Raw genomic sequence first — 27,186 nt, forward strand, 5'->3', positions numbered from 1 at the left:
GCCGAGGCCACGGGCACGAGCCACAGGGAGCAGCTCGGGGGGCCACAGCCAGAGCAGAGGCCCGGGGGGAGGCGAGGGTGAACTGGGAGCACTGGGCTGTGCCCCCTCCCCAGCCGCAGGGAGGACACAACCACCCCCAAACCCAGCGATCACCCCAACACGCCCCAGCCCGGGACTGCGAGTGATTATGAGGGGAGGGAGGGAGGGAGCTGGGGGGCACCCCAGGACCCACCGCGTCCCCGCTGCCCCAGCGCCGCTGCGAGGACAAGGAGAGGCGTTTGGGACCACGGCACAGGGGGAGGCAGAAACGAGACAGAGCTTTGAAAAAGGGAAAATATCTTGTTGTAAAATCTTTGCTACATATAATCATCTGCACCTCCCGCAACGAGAGGGAGCCCTGGGCCCCGAACACGCCCCGAGGAGGAGGAGGAGGTTTGGCTCCTGCCCACCCCACGCGATTGTACGATAAAACAACCCCCCCTCGCACTGAAAAATAATACAATTAGCAAAAGGGGCTGTGAGGGGCACGCGCCTCCCCCCAGCTCTGTCCCACGTCCCCACCACTCTGTAACAGCACCACGCGCCAGCCCACGGGCCGGGGACCCCATGGTGGGGGGCGGCAGACGCCGAGACCCCGCCAGCCCCTCACCAGTCCTCGTCCTCCGTCGCTGCCAGCACCAAAGCCAGCCCCGCGTGTGCCAGGCAGTTGGGTGTCTGCCGGCTGCTCCAGCTGGTTCCTTTATCCCAGCAGGACCCAGAACTGGGGGGCTCGGGCAGAGATGGGCTCAGCCTCGGGGGACACAGACCTGGAAGTCGTTGCTTTGCGTCCTTGTGGCTCCGGGTCCTGGCGTGCTCAGGGTGGGGGGTTCGAAGCACCACGGGCAAGTCCAGCTCCCACCACTGCCCCGGGACGGAGCCGAGCGGCTGAGGGGCGTCACTCCACAAGGAGTTTCACACAGGTCGAGTTCCCCAGGGCTCGATTGCTGCAGAAATGGGGATTTTCCTCCTCCTGCGGCTGTTGAGCCGCTCCATCCTCCGCGGGGTCGGGCCGGCACGGCTCCGCTGCTGGGGACAGTGCAGCTCAGCGCTGGTCCTTCACGGGAAGGCCTGGCATGGTCAGCACCTCGCCTCCTCACAGACCACATCTCCTCCGCGCCCAGGAAACCCCCCAGCCTGGCAGTGGGGACGGCGCGGGGCCGAGGGGCTGCTGCGGACGAAGGGGGGGCCCACGGCGGTTATTGCTGGGAGCATTTTCCCTGGGTAAAAGGACGGGGGTGGACGACAGGACGTTTCAACGTTCCCACCTTTCCCTAGGGAAATTTGGGGAAAAAAAAACTTCAAATCTTGATTTTCCAACAAAAGCAGGGGAGGAAAAACTGAAAGCTTTCTGCTCCGCTGCCAAGGACCTCGCTGGGGCTCTGCAAGTGCTCAACTCCCCAGGCAGCACCACGAGTGTTTCAGAGCCTTCCCCACGCGGGCGTTATCTGCGGGGTCATCTCCCAAACCCGCTCAGTCCAAGCACCACGTCCCCTCCTCGCCCCACGCCAGCGGAGAGGACGCTGGCGGCCAGCCCGGGGGTCTCCAGCAGCCCCACCACGACGCAGGAGGAGGGAGAAGCGCCCAGATTTCCTCCAGAACAGCACCAGGCTCCCAGGGAAGCTTCACGCTCTCCCCCCGTCGCTGCTGGGCCAAGTTTCCTTCCAAGTCAAACTCTGCAACGAACGAATTTTCCTGTTGGAATTGAAGCAAGGCTTGACATCACAGGGGGAACCAAACTGCTCTGCCAGCCCCTGAGGAGAGCGAGATTTGCCGCAAGTTTTTTCCACTGAAGAAGCCAGAAGATTCAAAGTCAAAGTTTAAAATAAAAAATATATATATATACCAAAAAAAGAAAAAAATAATAATCCTTCTGCTCCCTCTGCTCCCCTGCTCTCCTCCATTTCGAGTTTTGGCAACAGGGTCATGGTATGGCATGAATTTTTCTTTAAGGAGACGGTGAGCGTGGGAGCAAACATTGCCCTTCAGAGCATGTAGTGAAAAACAGCCCTCAGCAAGGCCCCGAGCGCGTCCAGGGCCTCTCTGTGCGGGGAACCAGGCGTCCAGCTCCAAACTGAAGGCGAGGAACTCGATCTAGATGTGGTAAAAATGCACGGACAGCACAGAGCGGGGGTTTTTCCCCCCCATAAGCTGACAAAACTCTTGTTGAAACATTGGTTCGTGGCAGCACAGAAACCACCAGCTGCAAAACCGCTGTGTCGAGAACAAAGCTACACAGATAATATTTTTATGGCTCGTAACGATCCCGTCATTCACAGGAGGGAGTTCACAGGTCACACTGATTACAGAGGCCCGTTTCATTGCACAGTTCACAGAAGAGAGACGGCACCCAGACACACACAGGCGTGCTGCCAGGAGGGGAGTCACTGAGTAAAGAGACACCACAGCCGGCCCAGCCTCCTCCAAGCAGCAAGCTGGCTCGGGACGAGGGCTCTTGGGCAAGCACCCTCCAGCACGGCGTTAGGGTTAACACTTGGAAGAGTTTCTTCCAATATTTAAAAAGTTGCAATACTTTCGTGTTTTATAGAAAAAGAGTCACGGTGTAGAAGACTGAAGTAAAACCAGTAAAAGCCACCTTAGGAGTTTGGATGGGCTGTCTGTACCCCAGCCAGGGATCCCTCCGACCGACCCGGCGTGCAGAAGGAAAACCACTCGTGAAACACGGGGCCTTCGGTCGCTGAGGGCAGCTGCTCCAGCCCTGAAGCCTCCAGGCACTGCACAGAGGAGGTGCCCAAAGCCGCGTCGTCCTCCTCCCACATGGCCATCCCTCCTCCAGGCTGCCAGGTAGTTTTGCCTCCAGAAGGTAGGAAGTGTTTAGAAAGTTCATCAGTCTTTGAAAAAAAGACTTGGGTGTTTTCCTTTACACGGGGATATTATATACAGTTATAATTTGCTTCCCCTAGGGCTGATTTTATTCTGAAAAAGAAGGGAATATATTCAACTCCGGGAACTCCTCGTTGTTGTAGTTGGGTCCTTGGTCTCCCAGCATTGTCAGCATGTCCTGCAAGGATACAAGGAGAGAGTTAGGGTCTGGACCAGAACATCACGCTGGTGGTTTAGTCACGGGAGTGTGGGGTGGGTGCTGCGTACCAAGATGGTCCCTCCCCTCCCAAGGGCACACGGGGCTTGGGGCCAAGGCTGCAGGAGAGCAGCAAATTCAAGCTGTGAGCAGCAACTGCACTGCCTCGGTTGAAGGCAAGGGGCAGCACCTCATGGAAGAACACGAGCTCTCAAGAGTTATCTTCACTTTATGGGATCAGGGCAGGGCCTTTGGCTTTTTTGTTAGTTTTTAACTAGAGCCAGAAGGGTTAATTCAGCTGCGGAGCTGGCAGAGTGATCCCACAACGGACCAAGACACAAAGCCAGTCCAGCTGAGGCCTCTCCGCCCTCTCCTCTCCAGTTTCAGCTCCACCAGGTTATTCACAAGTTTCAGACCTCACCAGATATCACAAACTAAAGGGACGAGCTCTCAGCGCTTCCAGCCAGCTGCCCGCGCTCGGGAAGCGAGGACCATTCGTTCCCACAGGACTGGCCCACACCAGTCCTCCCTGGGGAGGTTAAAAAAGCACCGTCTTACTGAGAAGACCTCAGGCTGGCTTGGCTGCGGCTGCTGCACGTGCTGCTCCCCGGACGCCGGGCCGTGGTGCTGCCCTTGCCACTGCGGCCACATGCCCACGCCGTCGGCCGCCCGCGCCTGGAACGGGGCCGGGGTCTGCGCTGCCTCCGGGGCTGTCGACAGAGAACACGTCAGCAAACGATTCCTGGTGCAGGGCTGTGGTGTCCAGGGTCCTTTAAGGGGACTGGGACTGGGAAGGGGACTGGGAAGGGGACTGGGAAGAGCACAACTCATTTGGTGGTGCCTACTGGTAACAGGGTGGGATCCCTGTTCCAGGAAGAGCCACTGAAGTGCCATGAAGGCATTTGTCCGTGCCCATCCAGGGGGTGGAATAAGAACAAACGCAGGGAAGCCCCAGAGGGGTTTGTTTCCTCCCAGTCAGCCTTAAAGTGGCTCAAAATCCACCTGCTCTGTAGCTCTGCGGTGGGACGATGGTTCAAGGTGACACAGGCAGCGTTGGTCAGAGCAGGGATTTCGCTGAGCTCTATGTTTGGGCATTCCCAACACACACCAGAAAACGATGGGGATCCTGTCACACCAAGGCATGATGCTCCCAGCTTTCCTCTGAGGGGATTTCGTTGCCACCCCAACCTCCCCGGCACCCCAAGCCATACTCACTGAAGCCTGTGCCACGGCTGGCAAGGTTGGGGTAAGCCGTGCCCGTAGGGGAAGCCGTAGAGCCAGGTGCTGTCATGGGGCTGAAGGAGGACGGGGTGCCTTGGAAAGTGCCCATGCTGAACGACGGGGGCCGAGTCTTCACCGTCTGGGATGCCACTTGCTGTAAGAGAGCAAGAAATGGGAGAGGAGGGATGAATTTATTCTGAACCTGGCCTCAACTAGGGTGAAAAGTCGCTGGGCTGGCGCCAAAGGAGGAGGCACACGGGCACACAGCATTGCCCCATCACCCAGCTGGGTTGATTCATGGTGGTGAGAAGGGTCTGTAACACAGCGGGGACTCAGGGCCCACACTGAGGGTTCGGGCTTTGCTACCTGGGGTGTGAACGCTGGCCGTGTCCCTGGAGCCCAGGTGGTTCCGCTGACCTGAGCTGGGCTGGAGTGGCGCGAAATCTGGGCTAAGATCCGGCCCGCTGAGGAGGGCTGCTGCTGGATGATGTTCACAGGAGGTACCATGCTGCTGCTCCTGGAAGACAGGAGAGGCACTCTGAGGTCACTACGTATCACACACAGGACACAAAGGCCCAAACACCATCTGTGCAAGTTATGGGCAGGGAAAAACGAGCCCAGAAATGTGGAGTAACCTTGCTCGTGTGCCAGTGCCCATCATGCTCAAAGAAACCCCTGCCTGGATGGGCTCCCTGTATTTTCTGTGCACACTATATAGGAACACGTTTATGGACAACCACTGCTGTGCAGAGAGAGGCTGGGAACACTCGGCTGTTGCAGAAGGACACACAACCAGAACAGGAACAACTGCAGGACAAGATAAAACTCACATGAGGCTGTTCAAAGGGAAGGCCTCACCTGAAGTTCTCAGCAGGTCGCGATGGGGTGAAAGTGTTTCCCTGGGTGAAGAGGGGCTGGTTGGCAGGCACTGTGCTGGCAGGAATGGCTTTGGTCTGGTCTGTGGAGAGAGGGCGATCCACGTTAGGGCTGAGAAGGTCTCAGCAGCAGGAACAGAGAACCAATTGTCAGAGACATGCCCGTGTGAAGGAAGACTGTTTTGAGCCAAAGCATCAAACACGACTGTTCCTTATCCAGACACAGACTCCAGCTGTTTGTGTAAAAGCCTGTTTAATCTGATTTCCTCTCCATTTTCTAATAAACTTTGCATTAAGGTCCTCTGGGGTTAGAGCATCCACTACATTCTGCACCCAGACTAGGAACAGAGAGCTGCTCTCTGGGGACAAGCAGGAAGGATCAGGCTAAGGCAGGCAGTGACACACAGAGCAAGAGGCACCTTATCACCCACGCCCTCCTCACGCCCCTCCGGCAAACCACTGGCTGCAGGACAATTCCCTGCCACAACAGCCTATCAGCACAGGCAGGAATTATCCACCCGGCACCAAAATCAGCACTACTCTGCAAGACCTGGGCTGCCTCAACACAGTCGTGCTGAGCCTCTGCACCCACAACTGCTCTGAGTGAGTCAGGAAAGAGCAAAGAGCGCTTGGATCGAGGCTGACACCAGATAAACACACGACGTGCCCCTGGCCACGGCCCACAGCCCAGCGCTCCCCACCTGTATTGATGCTGCTGTAGATTTCGCTGAACCTCGGGTCCCGCTCCTGGTTAAAGAGGCTCTCTGCCTTCTCCAGGGGCTTGCTGTGCTCCGGGCCGGCAGCACTCACAGGCTGAACGGGAACCTGGGGGCAGGTTAAACATGAGCCGTCAGCGCCCGAGGCACAGACAGAGGCAGCCAGCAGCCTCACAGCCAGCACGGAGAGCAGCCGAGGGCTTCACAGGCAAAGACCTCGCACGCGAGAGGCCGGGCTGCTCCCTGCGTTATTTTATCAAGACTGTGGCCATTTAGGGCTGGCACCACCGACATGGGCACAGCAGGGAGGATGCCACCGGGGCGGCTCAGAATCAAGCAAGCAGATTCAGCCAAACCCACGGCAGAACCACCTTCCTCTCCAAACTCTCAGCAGCCTCAAGTCGATCTGGTGTGGCCACCTTCAGAGCCCCAGCAAAAGGTGATTTAAATAATGCAGGACAACAAATGCAAGGAGTAACTGAAACCCCATTGATTTACCTGTGAGTGCTCGTAACCAGACAGGCTCTCTCTTCCTGGGACCACTTCCAGCTCTGTCTGTTGTGGCGGCTGCTGCTGCCTGAAATAGAAAGTCTCTGTAACAGGAGAACACTGGCTGCTCAAAACGATTGCCAAGGGAACAGATACTCTGTGGTTACACCAATGATTCACTAGCCCAGAGGAGTTCATTGCTGCCGAGAGGAAGGTTTGGGGAGGAAGGCTATTGACAGGAGGGCAGAACCAGCAAGAGAGGCACGGTAAAAGGAGCTGAGCACCTCCTGACCTTGAGGGCAGCTGTGCCGTGCCCATCTCCAGGGGAAGGCTGACACTCTGCCCCAGCTGGGGCCTCTGCATTGAGTTTGACAGGGCAGGCCGAGACTCCTGGCTCGAGTTCCTTTAAAGCAAAGAAAAAAAAAAGAAAAAATATATTTAAAAAATACCAAACGAAAGCCAACAGTTGGCTGCTGCGTGTAGGAGAGCGCGCCTGGCTCGGCCAAGATTGGAAGTTTTGCTTCCGCAAAACCTGTTTGAGTGAAGGGTCCTTCCACTCAGTTTCCGTGGTCTCTAAAAGGGGGGGGGGGGTGTCAGGTAATATAATGCTGAAGGCTGTGAGCCAAGGGGCTCTGCCCGCTCCCACTCAGGCACTGAGCAGGGGAGCAATAGCCACCAGGAGCACGGCCAGATCTGCAGCATCCTTAAAGCACAAGCAAAGGCTGTAGGAGCCTAAACCCCCCCAAGGTTTTCCACTCAGCTCTATGCCAGACTCTCCAGAGTGAAGCCTGCAGAGACCACCAGCAGTTCTAGGTTTTAAGCCCAAGACGTTGCTGGAGTTCGTTACGCTCTTCTGTTGACTGTCAGAAGTCAGTTAATGTTTAACTCCCACAGCAAAGGAACAAGAGCCCAGTGTTTTCTCGACAGTTCTTTTGCAAGCTGCTGCTTCAGCAGGACCTGCTCTCCAAGACGCAACAATACAGACAACCCAGCAAAGATGCACACAGATTAGATGCACCTCAAACATGATCAGAGATTGCTGCTTCTCTGGTCTGAATTTATGCAGTGCTTTCGAAAGCGTAGCATGGATGTGAGGATGGATGCGTGTGGAATGAACGAGTTCAAAGAGATATCTCCAACACTGGGACAGGAATTAAGGCCTGTATCAGATCTGCATCAGATTTCAGCCCTGCACTCAGACCGCAGCTCTCTCAAGCCAGAGGGATTTGTCACTGCTCAACTCTTAATACTTTCTCATCAGGAAGCACCGGCTTGCCAGCTCCAGGACAGAAGTGCTACCTGCACTCTAGGACCTTGCCTCACTGCCAAGAAAAACATCGTGGCTTTTCACCTGCCCCCAAGCAATCCAGCCTTCTGTCTGCCTGGCTGGAGGGACTATCTGCTGCACCCACCAAGCCTGCAGTTATGAATCACATGCAGGTATATTTTTTTTAATTTCAGTTGCTGCTCTTCTGTAAGGGGCCTGGAGCTCACTCACACGAAGAGAGCACAGCTCTGATGGCTCCCAAGGGAGACAGACCAACCCACTACACTGGGCAAGTGAGAGAAGAGAGCAGCAGTGAAGGCAGTCTCCCTACTGGAGCTCATTTCTGAAACCAAGGACAAAACTACAGCAGTGGAGAAAAATTAGTGTTTACTTTCTGCCATCAGCTGCAGACAGCCCTGCTCACATGAAAAGCCACTTTCTGGACCAGCTGTTCCCCCCCAGACTGTCACAGGAGTCCAAGAGCTACATTCAAAGGCAGACCCACTAATATTAGCTCTGAATGCAAACACGCAGACAGGAGACTTGCTCCAGTACCCAGAGTTAAAAAAGGCACTGCTGGAGCTGAACTTTGGCAGCTTGCTAAGCCACACAACCGAGACAGCCAAGGGAATTAAATTTCTTGTGCTTTATAGTCCTCCAGTGCCTGCCACGGCCCAGGAAAGGAGCGCTCACGGGACTTAGTGATTTCTCCAGGGCCTGTGTGAATTGCTGGGAAGCTTGGTGAGGGGGAGAGGCCAAAGCTCCTGCAGTTCTGCGTTGCTGGTTATTCTGGGACAAGATCCCATCAGGGTCGTGCGCTATCACTGGTGGGTGGCAAGTCATTTCCATGTACATACTTGACGTTGGTGTTGGTACAGATGATGTACTCAATTTCATCCGAGTAGGGGTTCTGGAAGGTAAAGGAGCTGGTTCTCATCCAGAGCCATTCCCGGTTTTTGGATCGGAATCGGAACATGACTGACAGAACCTGGCCTTTTAACTTCACCACCTAAAAAAACGTAACGCCATCAGTAGGACCTGATAAAGGAAGGTGTTGAAGAGCAACCTGCTTCTGAGCACAAGCCACCCCCCCCACTCAAACCCTGTGATGGCCCTTTGCCTCAAAGTCCACCAGACCATATCCTGGTCTTCCCCAGCTAAATGGTACTGCCACTATTCCCTCACGCTATCTCCATTCCTGAATGATGTGGGAGGGGAATCCAATATCCCCTTTTTTGCTTCCACTTTTCTTATCTCTTTGCACTGGTGAGATGTATGAAAAAGCCTCCAGTCAATGAAGCACATGCTGTTGCTTCTGATTCCAACTGTTTGGACAAATGGATATGAGCAGCTACTTTTTGGAGTCATGAAAGCCCAGGGGCAGTCTTACCTGCCCTGCCACAAGTCCAACGCCCTCAGAAATAAGAGTAACGACAACAGGGCAAGCAAACCACATCCACTGCGAGTTCTGGGCCCTAGAGATGAACCAGTGTTTCAGCCACAGAAGCATGGCATTCAAGTAGGCACTTTGTAGCCACGTCTCTGGCCCTAAAAGCAGACTGGACTAGCAGCCAGAGGATGAATTCAAGAGTTAGACATCAGATGCTTCTGGTTTGTTTTGCACATTTACCGTTAGGTGACTATGTCTGTAACTGCCACTGGGCAAAGGAAAAATATCTACGTTTATTCTTCCTCTCAGTTTTCCAATTAGTTTCATTGCTTTGCAAGCACCAAGACAGATTCCAACCCAAATACCACACTGCATGCAAAGTGGTAGCTAAAGCGTTGTACCTGCTGAAAGCTGTCCCGCAAAAGCTGTTGGTCTTCGGGGTGGCAGAAATCCACAATGTCTTTCCCCAGAAGTTCCTAATTTTGAAGGAATTGGGAGAGAGATCAAGTCAGTCCATCTGGCAGACAGACTCCCCTCTTTCAGGTCTGCCTCGTTAATTCCACTTTGGACAGGTAGTAACTGCTCCCCCCCGACCAAATCACAGTTACACAACCCAAGTGCAGGCACTGGCGTGCTGTATTTTTAAGAGAAGCAAAACAGCGGCTGACTAACGTTTGATCTCTAACTCAAATGGAGGCAAAAGCGATCTTAATTGACATTAGACACAATCCAGAGCCACCCATCCTTCCAGTGATCAAAGTACTTAGAAAAGCACATGAAAAAGCAACTGGTAGAAAAGAAACACATGGCTGGTTTGGACCGCAAGCATCGTTTTATCAGATCTGGTTAGACCAGCAGAGCCGTGACGTACAGGAGAGGGAGGAGGGAAGGTGAGTTTGAACAGCAGTTCTGTCTAAGAAAGCTCCTGCCATTTCCTCACCTGTGGCTGGTAGCCAACAGTAGCCACGCAGCGGTGATCTATGAAGGTGAAAATGCCTTCGGTGTTGTGCCGGGAGATGAACTCTGTGGGCTGACAAACGTTGTTCATGTCCGTGCAGTTGGGTGAGCTGGTGACCTGCAAGGTAAGGCAGGCACAGTGTTACCGAGTCCTGCGAGAGCTGCCAGCCCTGCAGTCAGATTTGTGGCCATCAGGGAACATCTTCAAACAGAACTGTCTAACTCTGGGGACTTTTAGGACAAGGCAACGTTGAACCATCAGAAGATGCTACCCACCTGGAGCCTGCCAATAGCCACGAGGCAAAACTTGCTGCCCTGGCCAGCGTCCGGGTCATCATCAGGCAGTGAAACACCTGAGGGGGGTGCCAAAAAGTTCCAGCAAGGTTAATACAGGAAAAATTGCTCATTTCACAGGAAAAAGACATGCAGTTCTGACTTCAATACACCTCTCCACCCTGTTTTGTGATTCAATAGCCTTTCCCATGAAGGAATTTGGTAAATTCAGTTCACAGACCGGACAACTTCAGACCATACGCTCTTAAAAAGAGCCACAACTGAACACTTCAGCTACGTCATTACCTGCGGGGGGCCAGGCTTTTATGTAACCTGTGCAGTGCACCACGACGTAGTGGGGTTCGCCATCTTTTGCTGCACCTAAGCCATTCCTTGGGAGAGAGAAACAGTGTGATTGTGCGATATATTAAACCAGGGTAAGGTGAGGCAAGGTTTCTACTTGTATTTTAAAAAAGCTTTCACAGAACGTCTTCAGGGTAAAAAAAGAACAGAGACTTAACATACATACAAGAGGTTCAAGAACAGAATAGGCTGGAATCTATCTATTTCAAATTAAAAATGGACAATATACACCAGATCCCAACAACAACAGTATGAACATGTGGTTTTAAACTGACTTCAAATCCAGACTTGGAGTAAAGAAAGATTAATCTTCCCCAGGATTACCTTCCTCAACACAGTGGTGCTTTGGTTCCTCTATCAGCAGATGTATCTGAACTGTATGAGCTGTACTCGTCTACCCTACACTCACCACGGCGTGTCCCCACCACCCTGATGACAGAGCTGTAGCTCCTTTTCCTCCTAGCAAGCCATAACTCGTGTTATTTACCTGCAGCGATTCCTCATAAAGCTGAGCCGATTTACAGAGACTGGATCCACTGAGCTGTTGCCACACCTGTACCAGAATGAGAAATGCGAGGGGAAAGGCTTTTATCTTCCTTGGTCAACACCAGAACAATCTGACAATCTTGAACAAGGGAAAGTACTCTATAAATGGGGATGAACCTCTGAATCTCCTCCATACAGGTGAAAAGCCCTCATTCTACAGACTTCAAGAAAGGAGGTGACACATAGGTTCAAAATAAATTGTTACTTGAGACTGGGTCTTCTATAACAGTCCTGAGAGCTATCTTAGTACAGGGCAAAGAAAAACCTCCAGAACTCGACCATTGGCCTTGTGTGGACAGCTCAGCCATGTTATATCATGTCTATAAGCACAAAAAGCTGAAATAAAAGCACGACGGGGCCAGGGAGCAAGCCCAGCTTCAGGCTCAAATGAGATTTCCCCAAGGAATCTCTCCATTACCTCATTCGGCAGATGAAGGATCTCCGTGAACCCATACACATCCTCATGGACTGCTGGCCTTCCTTCTTGACAGTCCCCGTCTTCAAATCTAGGATGCGCCCTAAGGAAAGAAGAAGAGCCAAGATGCTGCTGCGCCACGAGTCCTTCCACCCACACAGGCACCAGGTAACGTATTAGGAAACTAGCAAAGACACGAGTGTCACCAAGGGTACCTTTAGATGCATTCTCAGGGGGGGCTGCAGGATCCTTGTTAGAAAGGCACCAGGGTTTGGTTCCTTCTACAAAGGGAAGGTTTTAATCCAAGTCCTCTGCAGGCTTTCACGCTGCCCGCCCCCGCCAACCCCTTCCCAGGCTGCTTTACCTGTCAGCGCGTTCTCCGATGTGGAGAGCTGCTCCCTCAGCTTGCCCACGTCATCTGGGTGCACCTGGTCGTACAGGGTGCTGCCAAACCATTCGGACTGGGGTTGGTTCAGGACTGGAGTCACCGAATCAGAGACGTACACCACCCTCCCGGTCTCACAGGACACTATGAACAGAAAGCCGTCGGCCGCCTCCAGGATCAGGTGTTTGAGTTCCTGCAGTCACAGACAGACACGCTCTTAACTCCAGCACTAAGCAGGTGACACCCTCTAAACCCACCCTGGATGCCTATCTCCCTCCACCCACAATTTAATCCCCCTCCCCATGACTGCAGCATTTCCCACAAAGCAGCATCAAGCCAAGACCTGGTCAGTGAGAAAGGAGGGTTTGTAGGTGCCGTCAGTGGAGGTGTTGCCTGTGCCACGCAGGGACTTCATGTGAGAGACAGCCATGCGCAAGATGGTGAGCTTGTCTGGTTTGCGGGCCAGGGCACTGCAGGTGGGCACCATATCTGAGAGCTCTGTGATGTAGGCAGTCATCTTGTTCCTCCGCCTACGTTCAATCTCGCTGTGGTTTTCCCTGCAAAAGGCCAGGGAGGAGAGGAGGAAGAGGAAGTTACCGACGGGCCAGAAGCCTCAGCCATTTCCCCATGTCAACGCTTCCACAAGGCCAGAGTGCAAAACACAGGGATGCATCAGGGTCATCAGGAGTTAGAAGGACTACAAGCGCCTCACATGCTGGGCGTGCACAAAGGAACGCAGGAACAAGTGCAAGGAGGAGGGTCTGCAGTTGGACCTTCTTTGCTGCGGACAAGAACCTCGCTTTACATCACAGCGGCTCCCTGGTATCTGGTGAAGGCAACGAGCTAGGCTAAGCTATTTTAGCAGAGAAGGAAGCTGCCCCATCAACCCCACAACACTGCAGCATGCCAAAGGATTTCTTCCTTTCCTGTGGTCTCTGCTCTCAAAGTGGGGCTCACCTCCCTTCACTGAGGAAATTTGTTTCTGAACAGCACTGGTGCAGACAGACCAAGACGACTCATCCCACCCCCTGTTTGTCCAAGGATGAATCAAATCCCCCCCCCCCCCACCTTTCAGACACCCACGTGTCTCCAACAACCACACAAGGAGGCCAGGGCTGCAGCTAAGACTTGGGCACCTAAATTATAACAGATGAGTCTCACCTTGCAGTGCCTTTATGAAGATACTTCTCAGTTACATCGAGAGACTTTTACATCATGGCAGGAGGGAAAGCTTTGGAGCAGACACACACCTGATTTCTGTACAGATCAAGGCCAGTGTGGACAGCCCATCTACCAGGCACACAGCTGGGTGGTCTGTGCAGACCTCTAAAGAGGCACCACAACGAATGCCACCCACTTGCAGTTCTTAAAGAGGTTCTTCACAGGCCTTTTGCAAGTCTGCTTACAGGGAACAGTCCCCATCAACCCCCAGAGATCAGAATAGAACTTGTTTAGACTTGGTTCTTTTTACCCAGGATACGTAGTTTAACTGGGTTACTGAGGTGGGTTTTCCAAAACAGAACTTAAAGGCCAGGTTTCCTATACAGAAGGATGGATCAGATGCAAGGAAGCACATGGTGAGAAATGAGAAGGGATGGAAGTGTTGGAAGGAACACAGACAGGCAAGTGAACTGAAGAGGATAAATAGAGAAACGGAGCGCTTGTCACTGCCAGGTGTGTGCAGTCACTCAGTGACCTTGCTCCTCGCTGCAAGAGACTGATACTCAGGAAAAGAAGTGCTTCAATTATCACACTCACCTTCAGTTCACTTTCTCCAAACTCACACACTCAAGTGGGCAAATGAAGCACCTTCACTACAAAAGCTACTGGGAAACCGCCATTCACTTGCCCCACTGCCAAATACTCTTTACTACAGGCTCCTGCATGACAGCAACGACTGACTGTACTGGGGACAGAGGGAAAAGGGTCACTATGTCATTGGAGGAGTCCCTCAAAGCACTGCTGTTTGCTCTGCTCACAGGCCCCACCTCCAGCGTTTCCTTATCTCCTCAAATATTTAAGCTATGCAATCCTGCAGTCAGGAAAGGCTGGGTTTGGGGGTTATTTTTTGTTTTAAAACCAGCCAGCAGGCAATAAACTGGCCAGAACTGTGGCATTCTCAGCACCCATGACAGGCCGTCTAGTCCTGTGCATTACTTAAGAACAAGCCTGGGGTGGAGCAGCCCTAAGAAGTGACAGGGTAAGTCTGCAAGGTGGCAAGCCACAAAACAAGCCATTCTCCACAAGTTCCCAACCCTCAGTTCTGCAGCAGTAACGAGCTGTCCGTGGAAAGCAACAGAAACCCTGATGGTGATTTAAGGAGTTTTTAGTTTGCAGCTGAAAACGGGGAAGGGAACATTCAGAGCCAGTGTTTTTCTGCTGGAGAAATGCAGCCCTGACAACGCACCACCTCAACCAGCCCCAGTTGGTCAGTTCAGCCCCAGTCCCTCATTAATTACAAATAGGAACTTGGGGGGGGGGGGGGGGGAAATCCTGTTTTCAGTAAGCCTAAACTGCTGTAATGTGCAGGACAGCACCTCTCCTGGAAGTTTTCAAGGGGTAGAAAAAAACCTGAGCTAGGACACTTTTTACTGTCTGCTTTGATAGTACAGCAGCACTCCTGTGACAAACCTCACCACGGTGAGAACAGGCCCTTTGGCACCTTGATCCAGCACAAGAGGAACTGTATTTAGCCCAGGTTAGCAAAGCTACAGTGAAAGCAATGGCCCAACCACGCTCTACCCTGCGGTCTTTGGCCAACAAATCCTTTTGTGTATTCCCCAAAGACATTCTCACCAGGGGACTAAATGCCTTTCCCCTCCTAATTCCAATTACACAGCGATTTCCAGAAGTCTGTTCAGTTTCAAGTCCTCTACTGCAGCAGACGAGGGAAGGAGGGGGGGGAAAAAAGAGAAGGGATGCCTAGAGAAACATTAAGGAAAGGAAAAACTCTGCTTGTCCATGCTTGAAATCTCCATTCTCCTACCTGGCAAGTCTCTCCTTATCCGCTGAACTCTGCTCATCATCAGACCTAAAAATAAAATCAGCGATCTAAGCTAAAATGGAAAAAGTTTAAAGAAATGAAAAATGGGAAGATGTACTAGGAAACCCAGCCTACAGCCACGTCTGTTTTGCAGAGGAGCAATTCCATAAAACAAAGAGTTCATTAGTCTGTAACGTTACACATCAAACGGGTGCCTGATGTCTGCGTTGGTGTGAAGTTTTAAGGCTGTAAAATCGGCGAGGGGTAGCTCTGTTTTACAGATTATTCTGTGCAAGGTTAGAAGGTTAACAGCAAAACTAGGAACTAGGGTCTCAGTCACATTAAACTACTCTTTTGTTAAAGAAAAAAGAAATCTATAGCCTCTTGGATAGTATTAACAGATGGGAAAAGCAGATTAAAAACCCCCAAATCCACAAACAGGGTGAGATTCACAGCTGACAGCACACGTTTTTGTAATGCTGCGACATAAACACCACTGAGGACAAGACAGCCGAGATGGCTGCACAGCAAAGGGCACAGAGATGTTACGTACATCGTCCACAAAACGGCACACAGACAGCCTGCATGCACTCTCAGTTTTCAGGGAAGACAAATCTGCAAACCTCGTTTTACAGAGGCTGACGATAAGTTTTCCTCCTTGAGGTTTGGCTGCCTTGGAAAACAAACAACCCCCCAAAAGCTACTGCCAGGAAAGGAGAAGGTACCACGTGTGTCCAGCGAGGCAGGCGGGCAATCTCTCACAGGCTGAGCATCAAAACCACTCACTGGGCGTTTAGGAGGTGTTTTCAGTGGTGCTCAGCTGTGGTACCCTTCCACTTCGAGCAGGTTTTAGTACAGTACTTTAAAACATTTAAGTTCCCAGAGCTTATGACTTGCACTAGGGAACAGTTAGTCGATGTGGGCTGGCAAACACATTGCTAATTTGCTTGACTTCAGAACAAGTCAAACCACACAAAAAGCTGGAGAACCCCAGCTCAAAGTCCCTGCCAGCCCTTTGGCAGGCAACAGCGTGACGGTGACCTGACATTTGGGCTTTGCAATTTTTCTGCCTCTGACACAGGTTTAGAGCTCTGGCTGCACCATTACAGAACATTCTGCAAAGCCTTTATTTCTAGACCACCAGTGTCCGTGCACGACCTCAGTGAAGTCACAGGGAAGGGCCCCCGCACCCAACACCACCCCTAGCTCACCTGCGAGGTGATCTGCCCTGCTCCTTGACACAACCTGCTGGGCAGCCCTTTCCCCAATGTCCTCAATCACTTGAATTCTAACCCCAATTTGAGGAATTTCTGAAGTCAGGTCCCTCCTTAAGACAAGGCACCAAGCAGAGTGTTCTGTATTAGCTCACTTTTCTTCTTAGCAAGACACAGCATGATGTGCCATCACACTGGGGGGACCCCCTGGAATTTACAACCTCACTTGGGCAAAAACATTACACATCAACACAAAATAAACAATGAAATATTCAAATTTAGTTCCACGGGCTTCAGAAAGCTGTAAAAACACGATGAAGTCAGTCCCAGTACTCGATGGTACAGAGCTACTTTCAGACACCAACAAGCAGACAATCAGAGCCAAAATATTGCCTGTAATATTGCTGCACACTCCGGTCTCTAGGAAATCCCTCACTTATAGAGAAAGCTTCTGCCCAACTCCCCCACAGAACACACAAACCACAACGTTTGCCAGGAAACCCTGTTCATGTAAAACTTGAACTAAGCGTGAAACTTGTATCTCTGCAAGTTTCTTGAGCAGGAGAAAAGAACGAGAGTCCAAGGCAACAGCTGAAAGAAATTGTGAAAAAGAGGAATGTAATTTCACCACACTCATAACGAACTGGTCCAAAAAACATCAAGGAAAATGTCTGGATTCTTGGGTGCGCCTTCCTTCAAAGAGAGAAAGATCTAACCACTAGTCAGAAGGGTGCTGCAGGATCTCTCTGACATTAAGGTGGTTTGGCATCAAAAGCTTCAAAAACTGCATCACGGCAGATTCTTACCTGGCAAATCTCTCTTTATCGTTTGGCATCGGGTCGTCGTCACATCTAGGAGAAGGGGGAGAGGAAGAAGAGTTCTTAAAGTGTTTACAGTTACTTCTTTCCCAAAGACACCGAGAGAAGAGCAAGGTTTAATAAATCACACGAAAAAGGCAAACTCCGCTGTGCATAGGCAATCCAGACCCATACCCTGCATTTATCTAGTTAAAAACCTACAGTTTAACTGTTTTTATCACCTTGATGATGTTTTCCACATCACATTCATATCCAGGACAGAGGCATCACGCTTGGTAATTTAAGCACAATCACAGAGAAATCAGTTTAATTGCCCTTTGAAGATGCAGTTAGCCCAAATCCAGACCCTCATCCGAAGGATCTCAGTAGGTGAACCCTACATTCATCAGGACCATCCTCATCTCACAGCCATTCTGCAGCAGTCTTAGACTGTAACATGGACTCCCAGCATCATTAGAGTTGTTCAATCCTAAACCGTGTAGTGGGACTACAAATAAATGACACGAGACCTTCCAACTCTTCTGCGTTCCATATGGATCACGAGAGGAGTAACTCGCAGCCTCGCCAGCTCCTCGGGAGTAAGGACGTGTCTGTAACTGAAGCGTCCTCACAACAGATGAGAATTAACTCACACGTGTCTGAGGCCCTAACAAAAGCCCAGCATCTCACTGCTGTGCCAATACGTTATTTGGCAGAAGATTTTTCCCTACAATCCACGGGGGCTTGGCCAGCAGCAGTGCTCCCACAGCGCTGCGCTGGAACAACCAGCGGATGGCTGGAAGCATTTGTGGAAACTAATTAGTCTTTTGAGATGCTGGAATCGAACACAGCAACATCATCACGGAGTTCTGCAACACTGCTTCAACACAGGGCTTGCAAGGCTCACTCCTTCAGCTGAGCTCATCTCGCTGCTGGGCTGGCCCAGGGAGATTTGAGATGGGGACTGCATCCAAAGTGGTAACAGGATCCCCCCCAGCCACAGGCCCTGCTCCGGACTCCCAGACCCCACGTGCACAGCAGCTTTGCTTTGGCATCACATGCAAAGCGGGAGGAGTGATGCTGACCAGGAGAAAGGGAAGAGTAAGTGGAGCAACTGCCTCCTTCACCCGCCCGCTGCTTTGCTCTGCACTGCTGGGAGGAAAAGCCACACGAGCACCAAGCTCCTGCTCTGGGGGAAACGCACAGACACACCTCGACTCACACAACAGAAACTTCTGGGTGTGATGTCCTCCCTCACCTGAGGAATTTACTGTTCCCTTCTCCATCATCATCAAAATCAAGCCTGAAAAACAGAAGCAAGAAGATAATCGTTAACCAAGCAGTTTCTCCTTTACAGGCTGCTCTTCTGTCTGTCCCTACAGGGATGCAAATGATTCTGGAAAGGACAATTTAAGTAACCCCAGAGGCTAATGTGAAACACCACACAAAGTTTAGAAGGGGTCTTCCTTTACAGGCCCATCAGAAACAGAGCAAGGAAACAGTTCAAGAGAGAGACAGCCCACTTGGAGCACCCACTGCATCACAACCTCCTGTTCCAAGAGCTCTGGATCTCCTAGCAGTGATCTGAAGCCCAACAGGCTGCTCCTCACTGCTCAAGGGACCGATCAGCAGCCCACAAACGGAGCACTCCCAGCTCTAAAGCCTGGATCGGCTGCATTTCATAAAAAAGAGGAGGGCAAAATACTTCAAGAGTTAAAGTTCAGTCCGGTGAATCCTTAATTCAACAGCAGACAACGTCACTGTGTTTGCTCTAACGGCATCAAAAAAACCTTTTACCAAGTGTGTGTGGGAGGACAGAGGAACGGCTTTTCACTACGCCACCTCTCAGGATGGAAAACTGGCGTGTAGCTGCAGCGCAGCAGCGTGCGTGTTTGTAAATGAAGTGTGAGGAACAAGTAGCAGACAGCGTGGGAGGAGCTGCAGGGGAGTGGGAGCATCAGCAAATGGAGGTGAAGGAAAGAGTTTGAGTGACTGGGGGCGGGGGGCAGGGAGAGATTTTAATCAGCTGAAAATTAAGAGGAAATTTCTTGTGCCAGGAATTTAAGAGCAGCCACTCAATATCCTTTTAATTTGCAAAGGCATTTTTAGCAAACAAAAAGCCTACCACAAGCACACTGCAGCTTCCAGAGAAGGCACAGTTGCAAAGGTTTGAGTGAGGCCCCAACATTCACATTCTCCGTTCCTCCACCTCTCTTGCTGCAACTGGCTTGTCTGGCTGCTTCAGTGCCTCCTGTTTCACTCTCTTGGTGAGCAACCCTCCTCTGTGAGGTGCAACTCACCTTTTAATCCTCTTTTTATATGTAATACAGAACCTGGCTTTAGTCGGTGTGGTTGGCATAAAGCCCACCACGGCAAAGTAAAAGGGCTGGATACAGCACACCTGAAGGAACCAGGCTTAGAAGCAGAGAAGTTTCCTCATCACAAGGCTGACCACTCTTCAAGAGAACAACGCTTCCTCAAAGAGACACTTCACACTCACCCAGGCCGCCTCTTGTTGGCTCTCTGAGCGATGGCTCCTCCAGCCTGCGCACCCGCGCCGGGGTTCCCGGAGCCGACGGCTGCACCCAGCGAGGAAACATCTGACGCCATTTCTAAACAGGAGAGTGGAAAAAAGAAAATAAAGCAGTATTACATCAAACCCCCCTGTAGTTCAGAGGGTGGAGTGCTCTCCACATACAGCTCCCACTACAGCAATTGCATTTCAGCATCTGACGTGGACAGATCTTGTGCAATGTGTGTTTCTGGTCCTTTCATCTAGTCCCTCTCCAGAGCCTGCGCTGAGGGTCCCTGTCAAGCTTTGAGCTCATGCTGTTTTCATTAGCTCAAGAGCTCAGATCGCTCAACTAAAAGCTGTGGTCTCCTTTTTAGGGAGAGGAGGAGCCTGATGTGATGGTGGGCAGGGGCTGAGCCCATTCTCATACGCCAGCTGCTGAGCATGCAGAAGGGGAGGAGAGGAGTCGTGAGTTTGCCTAACGACATGAACGCCGCCTCTGGAAGAAGGTTTGTTTCCCAATCTAAGAGACAAACAATTAACCAGGATGCTTCTAAGGCACCTTGAAAGCCATCACCTTTCAGACAGCCGCTCCTATTCTTCCGCAGTACCGACCCGTGGGCACCACAGGCGTGATTACCAGTCTCTGCCTACGCTCCTCCGCAACTGGCCACATGCTCGTCGCAGAAGAACATCAGTTCTTCCCCAAAACGATGCCACCTCCGTTAAGCACAACGGCAGCCTCGCTTGGAGCTAAAAACCTTGGGGTCTACATGTTGCATAAACAGTAGGAAACCTAATCAATGCTTTTTAAGGATGGAACAGGCAGGCAATGCTCTCAAGAAGGGTGGAATTAGTGACCCTCCAGAGATCATGCCACCCAGTGCTGCTTCTATGAGAGCACCAGCAGAGAGCAGTCTGATCTGCACCAGACCCAGAGGTTTTAACCAAGTTATAAGGCATTTTTTCACATTTCTGAAACAAGTCAGCTCTGTACTCCTTTTAATGGTTGTGGGTTTTTAAGTTTGCTGCTAAACAACTGTTAGACTGCAACCAAAACAGTCGCTCCGGCCAGAGAACCTCCACCGCAGTCTGTGCAAACTGAGCTGTGCAGTGTCTTGAAGGTAGAAAACCTGCTTCTGCTTTATCAAAGCACAGGGGACCAAAAAAAAACCCCAACACACACACAAAAAGCCTATTGCTGGGGTTCCCAGACCACAGCAAAGCAGTACACCGACACGGAGAGCTGCTTAGGCACGAACTGCTGCCAGAGTTGGTGGGATAAAGCAAAGAATCAACATTGGGTTTAACAAATACAGCAACAAATCGAGGCTTAAGCTGTGAGGCCGTCAAATCTCAGCTCAGCTGAGACCACGAGGATATCGCTAGACAAGGAGAGCGATACTATAGCGAGCTTCTGCACAACGGTGCCCGTTTTTACTTACCTTATTAAACAAAAACCACAGCCTTTTGTATTCCCCACACGAGGAAAGGAAAAAACCTTGTTTACATCATAGAGACAACTGGGTTTGACAAGTATTTTTACAGTTCCTGCAGCCAGGTTTCAATCCAACAGCAGTTCAACCTGAGCAGGACTTGCAGAGCTGGACAGTGGTTTGCTTGCAGCTAAAAGCAGAGTTGCAACAGCCCACAGCTGGCCCACAGCAGCTGCCTCGCAGCGACAGCTCCAGCCCTCAGCAAACATGCTGCAAAACTTCTGGTATTTCTTCCAAAAATTAAAAAAAAACAAACACAACCAAACCCTTTTACCACAGCGATTTTGCTGGCCTCTACTCCTGCCCGATTTGCTCTCCTCCAAGCAGCTGGCCTCGCTGAAGTTCCCCCCTTGCCAGCCCATAGTATTTCCCAGGGGCGACTCAAGTATGGAATAAGCATCCAGCTCAGTGCTTGGCAGCTGAAGGGGCCAACAACAACAGCTCCAAACAACAGCACGAGCAAGCACACCCAGCTGCAGCACTAACTCCAGCAACAAAAGGCGAGGACTTCGCTGAAGTTTCAAAAAACTGAGACCAAAGAATCAGGTATGGGAACACGGATTTCCAAAGGGCAGCAGAGCATCTGAGGTTAGTGGTTTTCAACCTGTGAATACACAAGGTCTCTGCTGGGAAACTGGCCCCTATGTGATAAAGTCAAGTCTGATGTGATGCACTTCAAACAAACGGAGGTTGCCCTCCCTCACACTCCACCCCTGGATCACAAACCCTTCCCATCTCCTCCCTGCTCGATTCCGGATCGCTTGGACACCTCTGTGCCCCTTCCCGTATTTCTAAGGCGCAGAAAGGGCTGGTATCAAGGGTCTCTGTTTAGTGGAACGTGGCCTCAAGTGAAGCAAAGCAGGTCAGAAGGTTTATTCCTTTTCCCAAGGGGCCTGTGGCTTTGCAACATACGTATTTAAACACCATGGCCTGAACAGAAATAAAGTTTCTGGAGCATGGTAGATAACCATTTTATTAAGGAGAGAGGAATTTCCGCTTTCGGGCAGGGGAAGGAAGTGACAGGGTGCTGTTCCTCTGCAAATCAACTTCTAAATAGGCTTGAGGGGGAGGGAAGGCGTCTTTGTTTGTTTTCAAAGGCCCCATCCCAGCCTTTGCTGTTCCCAAGGAGCCTGCTGCGTGGACCAGCGCCTCACAGCAGCATCGCACCACGACGCCACTTCACCTCGTGCTTCAGCTTCCTACTCGGAAACATTTGCCTCTCGTGGTTCAACGTGCCCCTTCACAAGTGAAGGAACATAAAACATCTTGAGATTTGGCAACGTAAATTGGTAATAATTTGTTCTACGTACTAAGGGAGAGATGTGTCGCCCAAAGTCCCAGCTGAGCCTTCTCAGAGGGCAGGGTGGGATGCGTAGAGTCACTGCTGCAACAAGCAACATCCTTGTTAGGTCTCTGCTCCGGCCCTTCCCAGAATCAACCCCTGCTTGCCTTTACCACGGGCTAAATCTAATTAAGGCCAGAAGAGACAAGCAGAGAAATTATGGATCCTCATTTGTAACTGAATATAAATCTGCAGGCACACCCACAACGCAGCCCACAGCTCGGCCCAGAATAGAATAGGCTGGAGGATCGCGAGGGGAATGTCATCTCGAGAGCCAGCCCCCCAGCCCAGCTCTCCTGGGACGGGCTCTGCTGCAACTGCTGGCATCTCAACAGGGAAAAAGCTTCAGCAGAAAGTCACAGAGAATATTGCAAACTGATTGATGAGCTGGGCCTGCCGCAGCTCTGAAATACACTTTTATTGTGCCACCACGGCCAGGCACCGAACAAAGCACAGCAAAAATGGGGGTTTGCTGCAGAGCGTTAGCACACGGCTGTTCACCAGGCACATCTCAGTGTAGCAAGACTCAGTTTAAACTTCACCATCAGCGAGCTCCCCAAAACGCCAGGGAAGTTTAGAGCAGTTTGTGAGCAGATAACAGCAGCTGAGATAAACCCCGCGCTGCTGTAACGCACACCCGCGTCTCGCTCACAGCGATAAGGCTTCGCTCCCAACAGCTCACAAAGCGCCTCAATTCCTGTGTCTCAGGTATGTTAAAGATTTATTTTTTTAAGTAGGGTTTTTTCTTTAGGTTGTTTGAACTTCCCCTGCAATGCCAGCAATTTGAAATTCCCCTGCAATGTCATCCCCATGGGAACCTTCTCCAAGAATGGTTACAGAAATTAACTAAAACACCACACAAAAGAATGCATCTTCCGCTCTCAAGTGTTTAAGTCAGTCATTCATGAATGTTTGAAGTGAAACTGATCAATCATGTATTTATCCAGCCAGCATTAAGTGTCCGAAAAATCCAAGTTAATATTAAAACCTGTAAATTAATGCAAGTTACACAAACCACTTTTTAATCTCTCCTCATATTTCCTCCCGGTTAGTGGATGCTATCCTCTTTTCAGGAGATTTTAACAACATAAAACTTGCTTAAATTGGCACAACTGAAAGCTTTCAGCCCAGCACTCTGCACAATTTAAGCCTTTTTCAGTTAAACAAGACCAGTAGACTGCGGTGGCTCACCTCACGCTCAGGAAGATGAGGGAGCAGAAAGGTTTTGCAGATTTATTTTTCAGTCAGGTCACCTGGAAACAGAGCAGTGCTTTATCCACCCTGCCCCAGGTTTGAGGTGACCTGCTTTGCCCGTGGAGCATTTGAGGAGGGACAGAAGTGCCCAGGATGGCACAACACTGCACACAAGCTGCGGTTCGAACGCTTAAAATAAGCTCCAACTTATTTTTCCGATGATTTTAAACACACAAATAAGTTCCAGCTTATTTTTGTGCTCAGTTTTCCCATCTCTCGCCACGGCCTGCTCAGGCTGTGAGGACATTCAGCGTATTTGGGGACATTATCCAGTAACGAGCCCTGCAGCCCGTTTTTCAGCATCAAGGCAAAGAGCTTTGATCAAACCTAGCTTCTAAAGAACAATTTTCACAAGTAATTTATTTTATTATTAATCTCTATGTATATAATGCTGCTGCAGACTGTATTTCTCCCCTAGTTTTGAAGGGCCAGGCTAATATTGGTCAGTCTCACCAGTTACAAACATTAAACACAGATGTGGAAAGTTCTTTTCCTTGAGAATTTGCTTCAAACTTTCCTATTATGCAAAATATCAAGTAACTCCGCAGACTACGCTCACACAAACACTTTGCAATACACCCACAGTTCAAAGCCACGAGTATCTTCCTTTCTTCATTCACTGGATTCTTAGAGCTGGCTCACAACACGCATTTTCCATCCTTACCCCAAGCAATAGCATTTTTTTTTTTTGCTTCACATCCTTTGTCCGCCAAACTGCGAAGCCTTGATCTTGCACAACGCTGGCAGGAGAAGAAATTAAATTCCTGACGAAGCCCACAACACACGTGACTAAGATTTTACTACTTGGAATAATCTCCCTGTTTCACGGGATGCTGCTGTGAGCCCAAAGTGTGTTTTGCTGCAGGACAGGATCACAACTGTGACAGTTTCCATTTCAGATACATTTTTTGCTAAGCTGAATCAGGAATTGTTTTTTTTTCTAACACACCACCTCTAACTTCTGATTGCTGAAGAATTTCAGATCGTTATGTGAAACCACAACCACCTATTTCCAGACGCCAGCCCTGCACCCTTGCCTCAGAATCACCACAGACAAGTGAGCCGACATGTTTTCTCAATATTTAAAGCCACAAAAGCTTCCTATATCCTTAGAACGAAAAAAAAAAATCATCCTTTAGAAGTTACATTGAACAGTCCTCGACAAACCTGAACATCACACGGCCCAAGACCTCGCCAGCCTCAAGCCACAAGCAAGAATAGTCAGAAACCACAAGCCAAAAAAAAAAAACCAAACCCCAAAACACACAGAAGCTCAAATTCTGATCTCAGTCACCATGTTGTAAATCCATTACAACTTCACAGTGATGGGGTTATTCCAGATACATACTAATTTCAGAGCAATTTAGCCAGAAATCTGATAAAGCCCAAAAGATTCAATTTTATTCAGCAAGCATCTGACATCACCAACTCCCAGCTTCCCCCAAACAGGGAGTCACCCCTTGGTTATCAACCTGAGGGAGCAAAAGCTGAAGGAATATCGTGCTTTCTGCTGACACGCGCTCACGCCCTTGGTTATGCACCAGCTGTTCAGCTCAGCAGTTTGAAAGGAGGCGGAGAGATTATTTGTAAAAATCCTTTAACAGCGCACCAGGTTTTGTCTGTCGCTGATTAATAAAAACCTCAATGAAATACACAGCACAAAAAGGGTCTGAAACCAACATCAACCATCAAGGACACTAAACGCCAGCGAGCCCCACTGGTGCCTGCTCCCTCCTGGGAGGGTGATGATGGGAGCCAGACCCCAGGGCCCCCAGCCCGGGCAGGGGCAGGGCGCCCGCCAGCCGTGAGGCTCAGGGAGCGGAGGGGAGCAGGACACCTCCCTCCCTGACACAGGCAGCTCACGCACCGTCCCCCTCTCCACCCCCAGCTCACCTTCCTTCCCCACCACCCACCACTCAACCAAGTGCCTCCTTCAGAAGTTTCCACCATCTCACAACCACGCTGCTTCTCCAGACCCTCCCGGAGCCCCCCGAGCCGGGTCCCTCAGCACCCTTTCCCACACCCACCCCCTCATTTCTTCTCGCGGGTGTCCCCCACCCCATCCCACCCTCCCACCACGCACAGGCCCCTCCGGACCCACCCTCCAACCGCCCGGTGACACCCCTTGGCTCCCCCAAGCCTCCACCCCACTAACCCCGCTCCTCCAAAGCCTCCAGCCCCGGGTGACACCTTCGACCCACGCCCACACTCCCACGGTGCAGCCCGCGCCTCCTCCACGAGCCCTTTGGCGCAGCCCAGCCCCTACTAACGGCACCACCAGCCCGGCCGCCCCCACCCAAAGGGCCACCCTCAGCGGCCCTCGGCAGCCCCCCGCCCGGCCCGCGGCCCCCTCAGGCCGCCGGGACGCCCCAACCCGACTCCGTCAGCCTCCCCGAGCCTCCCGCAGGCCCCGCCGTGCGCCCCGCATCCCGCCCGACCCCCCCGCCCCGGCTCACCCGGGTTGGCGGCGGTGGCCGCCATGGCGCGGGCAGCAGCCGCCCCCCGCCGCCCTCCCGCACCGCCGCGGCCAAGATGGCGGCGCAGGAAAACCCTCCGCGCTGCCGCGCAGCCGAACGCGCCCGCCGCGAGGGGCGGGGCCGAGACGGGGAGCAGCGCTGCTATTGGTGCAGCCGGGGCGGGGGGGCGGGGAGAGTGCGGCCGGCAGTCAGCAGGGTAGGGTGAGCGCCGCCATGCCCCGCCCCCACGGTGGGAGGGGGCGTGGCCTCTGAATGGGGCGTGGCCTGATGGGGGCGTGGCCTGGGAGGGGGCGTGGCGACGGCGGGGGTGTGTGTGGAGGGATGCGCGCGTGGGGCGGGTCAAAGGTCGGGCTGGGTGACGTCACGGGTTGTTATTTTTCTGGGATTGGGGCTGGGATTAGGGTTAGAATGGGATTGAATGGGATTGAGTCTGGGAGGCGGATTGGGGCTGGGATTAAGTCTGAGACTGGGGCTGGGATTAGGGTTCAGAATGGGATTGAGTCTGGGACGTGGATTGGGACTGGGATTAGGTCTGAGATGGACTGGGATTAGGGTTCAGAATGGGATTGAGTCTGGGAGGCGGATTGGGACTGGGATTAGGCCTGAGACTGGGACTGGGATTAGGTCTGAGATGGACTGGGATTAGGGTTCAGAATGGGATTGAGTCTGGGAGGCGGATTGGGACTGGGATTAGGCCTGAGACTGGGACTGGGATTAGGTCTGAGACTGGGACTGGGATTAGCGTTCAGAATGGGATTGAGTCTGTAACTGGGATTAGGGTTGGGGCAGGGACTGGAACTGGGATTAGGGTTGAGATTGAGATGGGAGTTAGGGTTGAGACTGGGAGTTTGGGGCAGGGATTAGGACTGGGATTAGGGTTGAGGTTGGGGTGGGGATTGGGACTGGGAGTGGGATTTGGGCTGGTGCTGGGACTTTGGCTCAAGCCTGGGGGGCACCAGTAAAGCGTTAATTAGGGCTGACGGCGGGTCCCAGGTCTCGCCCCCGCCCACCCCGTGATCCCAGCGGGGCTGAGACAGGGCACCCCGGGCCCCGTGTCCCCCTTCTCCCCCCGGCAGGACCCCAAAGTTCCGCCTTTGCCAAAAAAAAATCACCAGAAGAACCACGCGGCGCCAGCCTG

General features: G+C 51.8%; 1 protein-coding gene across 7 annotated transcripts; it reads right to left on the minus strand.

The window, feature by feature from the left end:
- Window positions 1-319: 319 nt before the first annotated feature.
- Window positions 320-26,122, minus strand: ARNT (aryl hydrocarbon receptor nuclear translocator). 7 transcript variants are annotated; one of them, XM_068414268.1, is made up of 23 exons: window positions 26,028-26,122; window positions 19,468-19,579; window positions 18,226-18,270; window positions 16,977-17,021; window positions 14,960-15,004; window positions 12,317-12,530; window positions 11,953-12,166; window positions 11,804-11,869; window positions 11,592-11,691; window positions 11,115-11,180; window positions 10,571-10,656; window positions 10,268-10,344; window positions 9,975-10,109; window positions 9,436-9,510; window positions 8,502-8,653; window positions 6,670-6,780; window positions 6,387-6,465; window positions 5,874-5,997; window positions 5,156-5,255; window positions 4,664-4,814; window positions 4,292-4,451; window positions 3,635-3,786; window positions 320-3,058 (listed from the first exon to the last, which is right to left on the minus strand). In XM_068414268.1, the coding sequence occupies exons 1-23, from the start codon at window positions 26,050-26,052 to the stop codon at window positions 2,969-2,971; spliced, it is 2,424 nt and encodes an 807-aa protein (XP_068270369.1). In that variant the 5' UTR covers window positions 26,053-26,122; the 3' UTR covers window positions 320-2,968. The 7 variants fall into 7 exon arrangements, with proteins under 7 accessions (XP_068270369.1, XP_068270370.1, XP_068270371.1 ...); XM_068414269.1 differs by lacking the exon at window positions 14,960-15,004; XM_068414270.1 differs by lacking the exon at window positions 11,804-11,869.
- Window positions 26,123-27,186: the final 1,064 nt, after the last annotated feature.

The sequence above is a fragment of the Nyctibius grandis genome, chromosome 17 (assembly GCF_013368605.1).
Source record: "Nyctibius grandis isolate bNycGra1 chromosome 17, bNycGra1.pri, whole genome shotgun sequence".
NCBI classification, from domain to species: Eukaryota; Metazoa; Chordata; class Aves; order Nyctibiiformes; family Nyctibiidae; genus Nyctibius; species Nyctibius grandis.

Coding starts and splice junctions, on each gene's coding strand:
- ARNT (XM_068414268.1), bottom strand. CDS start 26,052: ATGGCGGCCACCGCCGCCAACCCGG. Junction 5,998..6,386: donor CTGGTTACGAGCACTCACAG/GTAAATCAATGG, acceptor ACCTGCCCCCAG/GTTCCCGTTCAGCCTGTGAG. Junction 5,256..5,873: donor CTACAGCAGCATCAATACAG/GTGGGGAGCGCT, acceptor CTCTCTCCACAG/ACCAGACCAAAGCCATTCCT.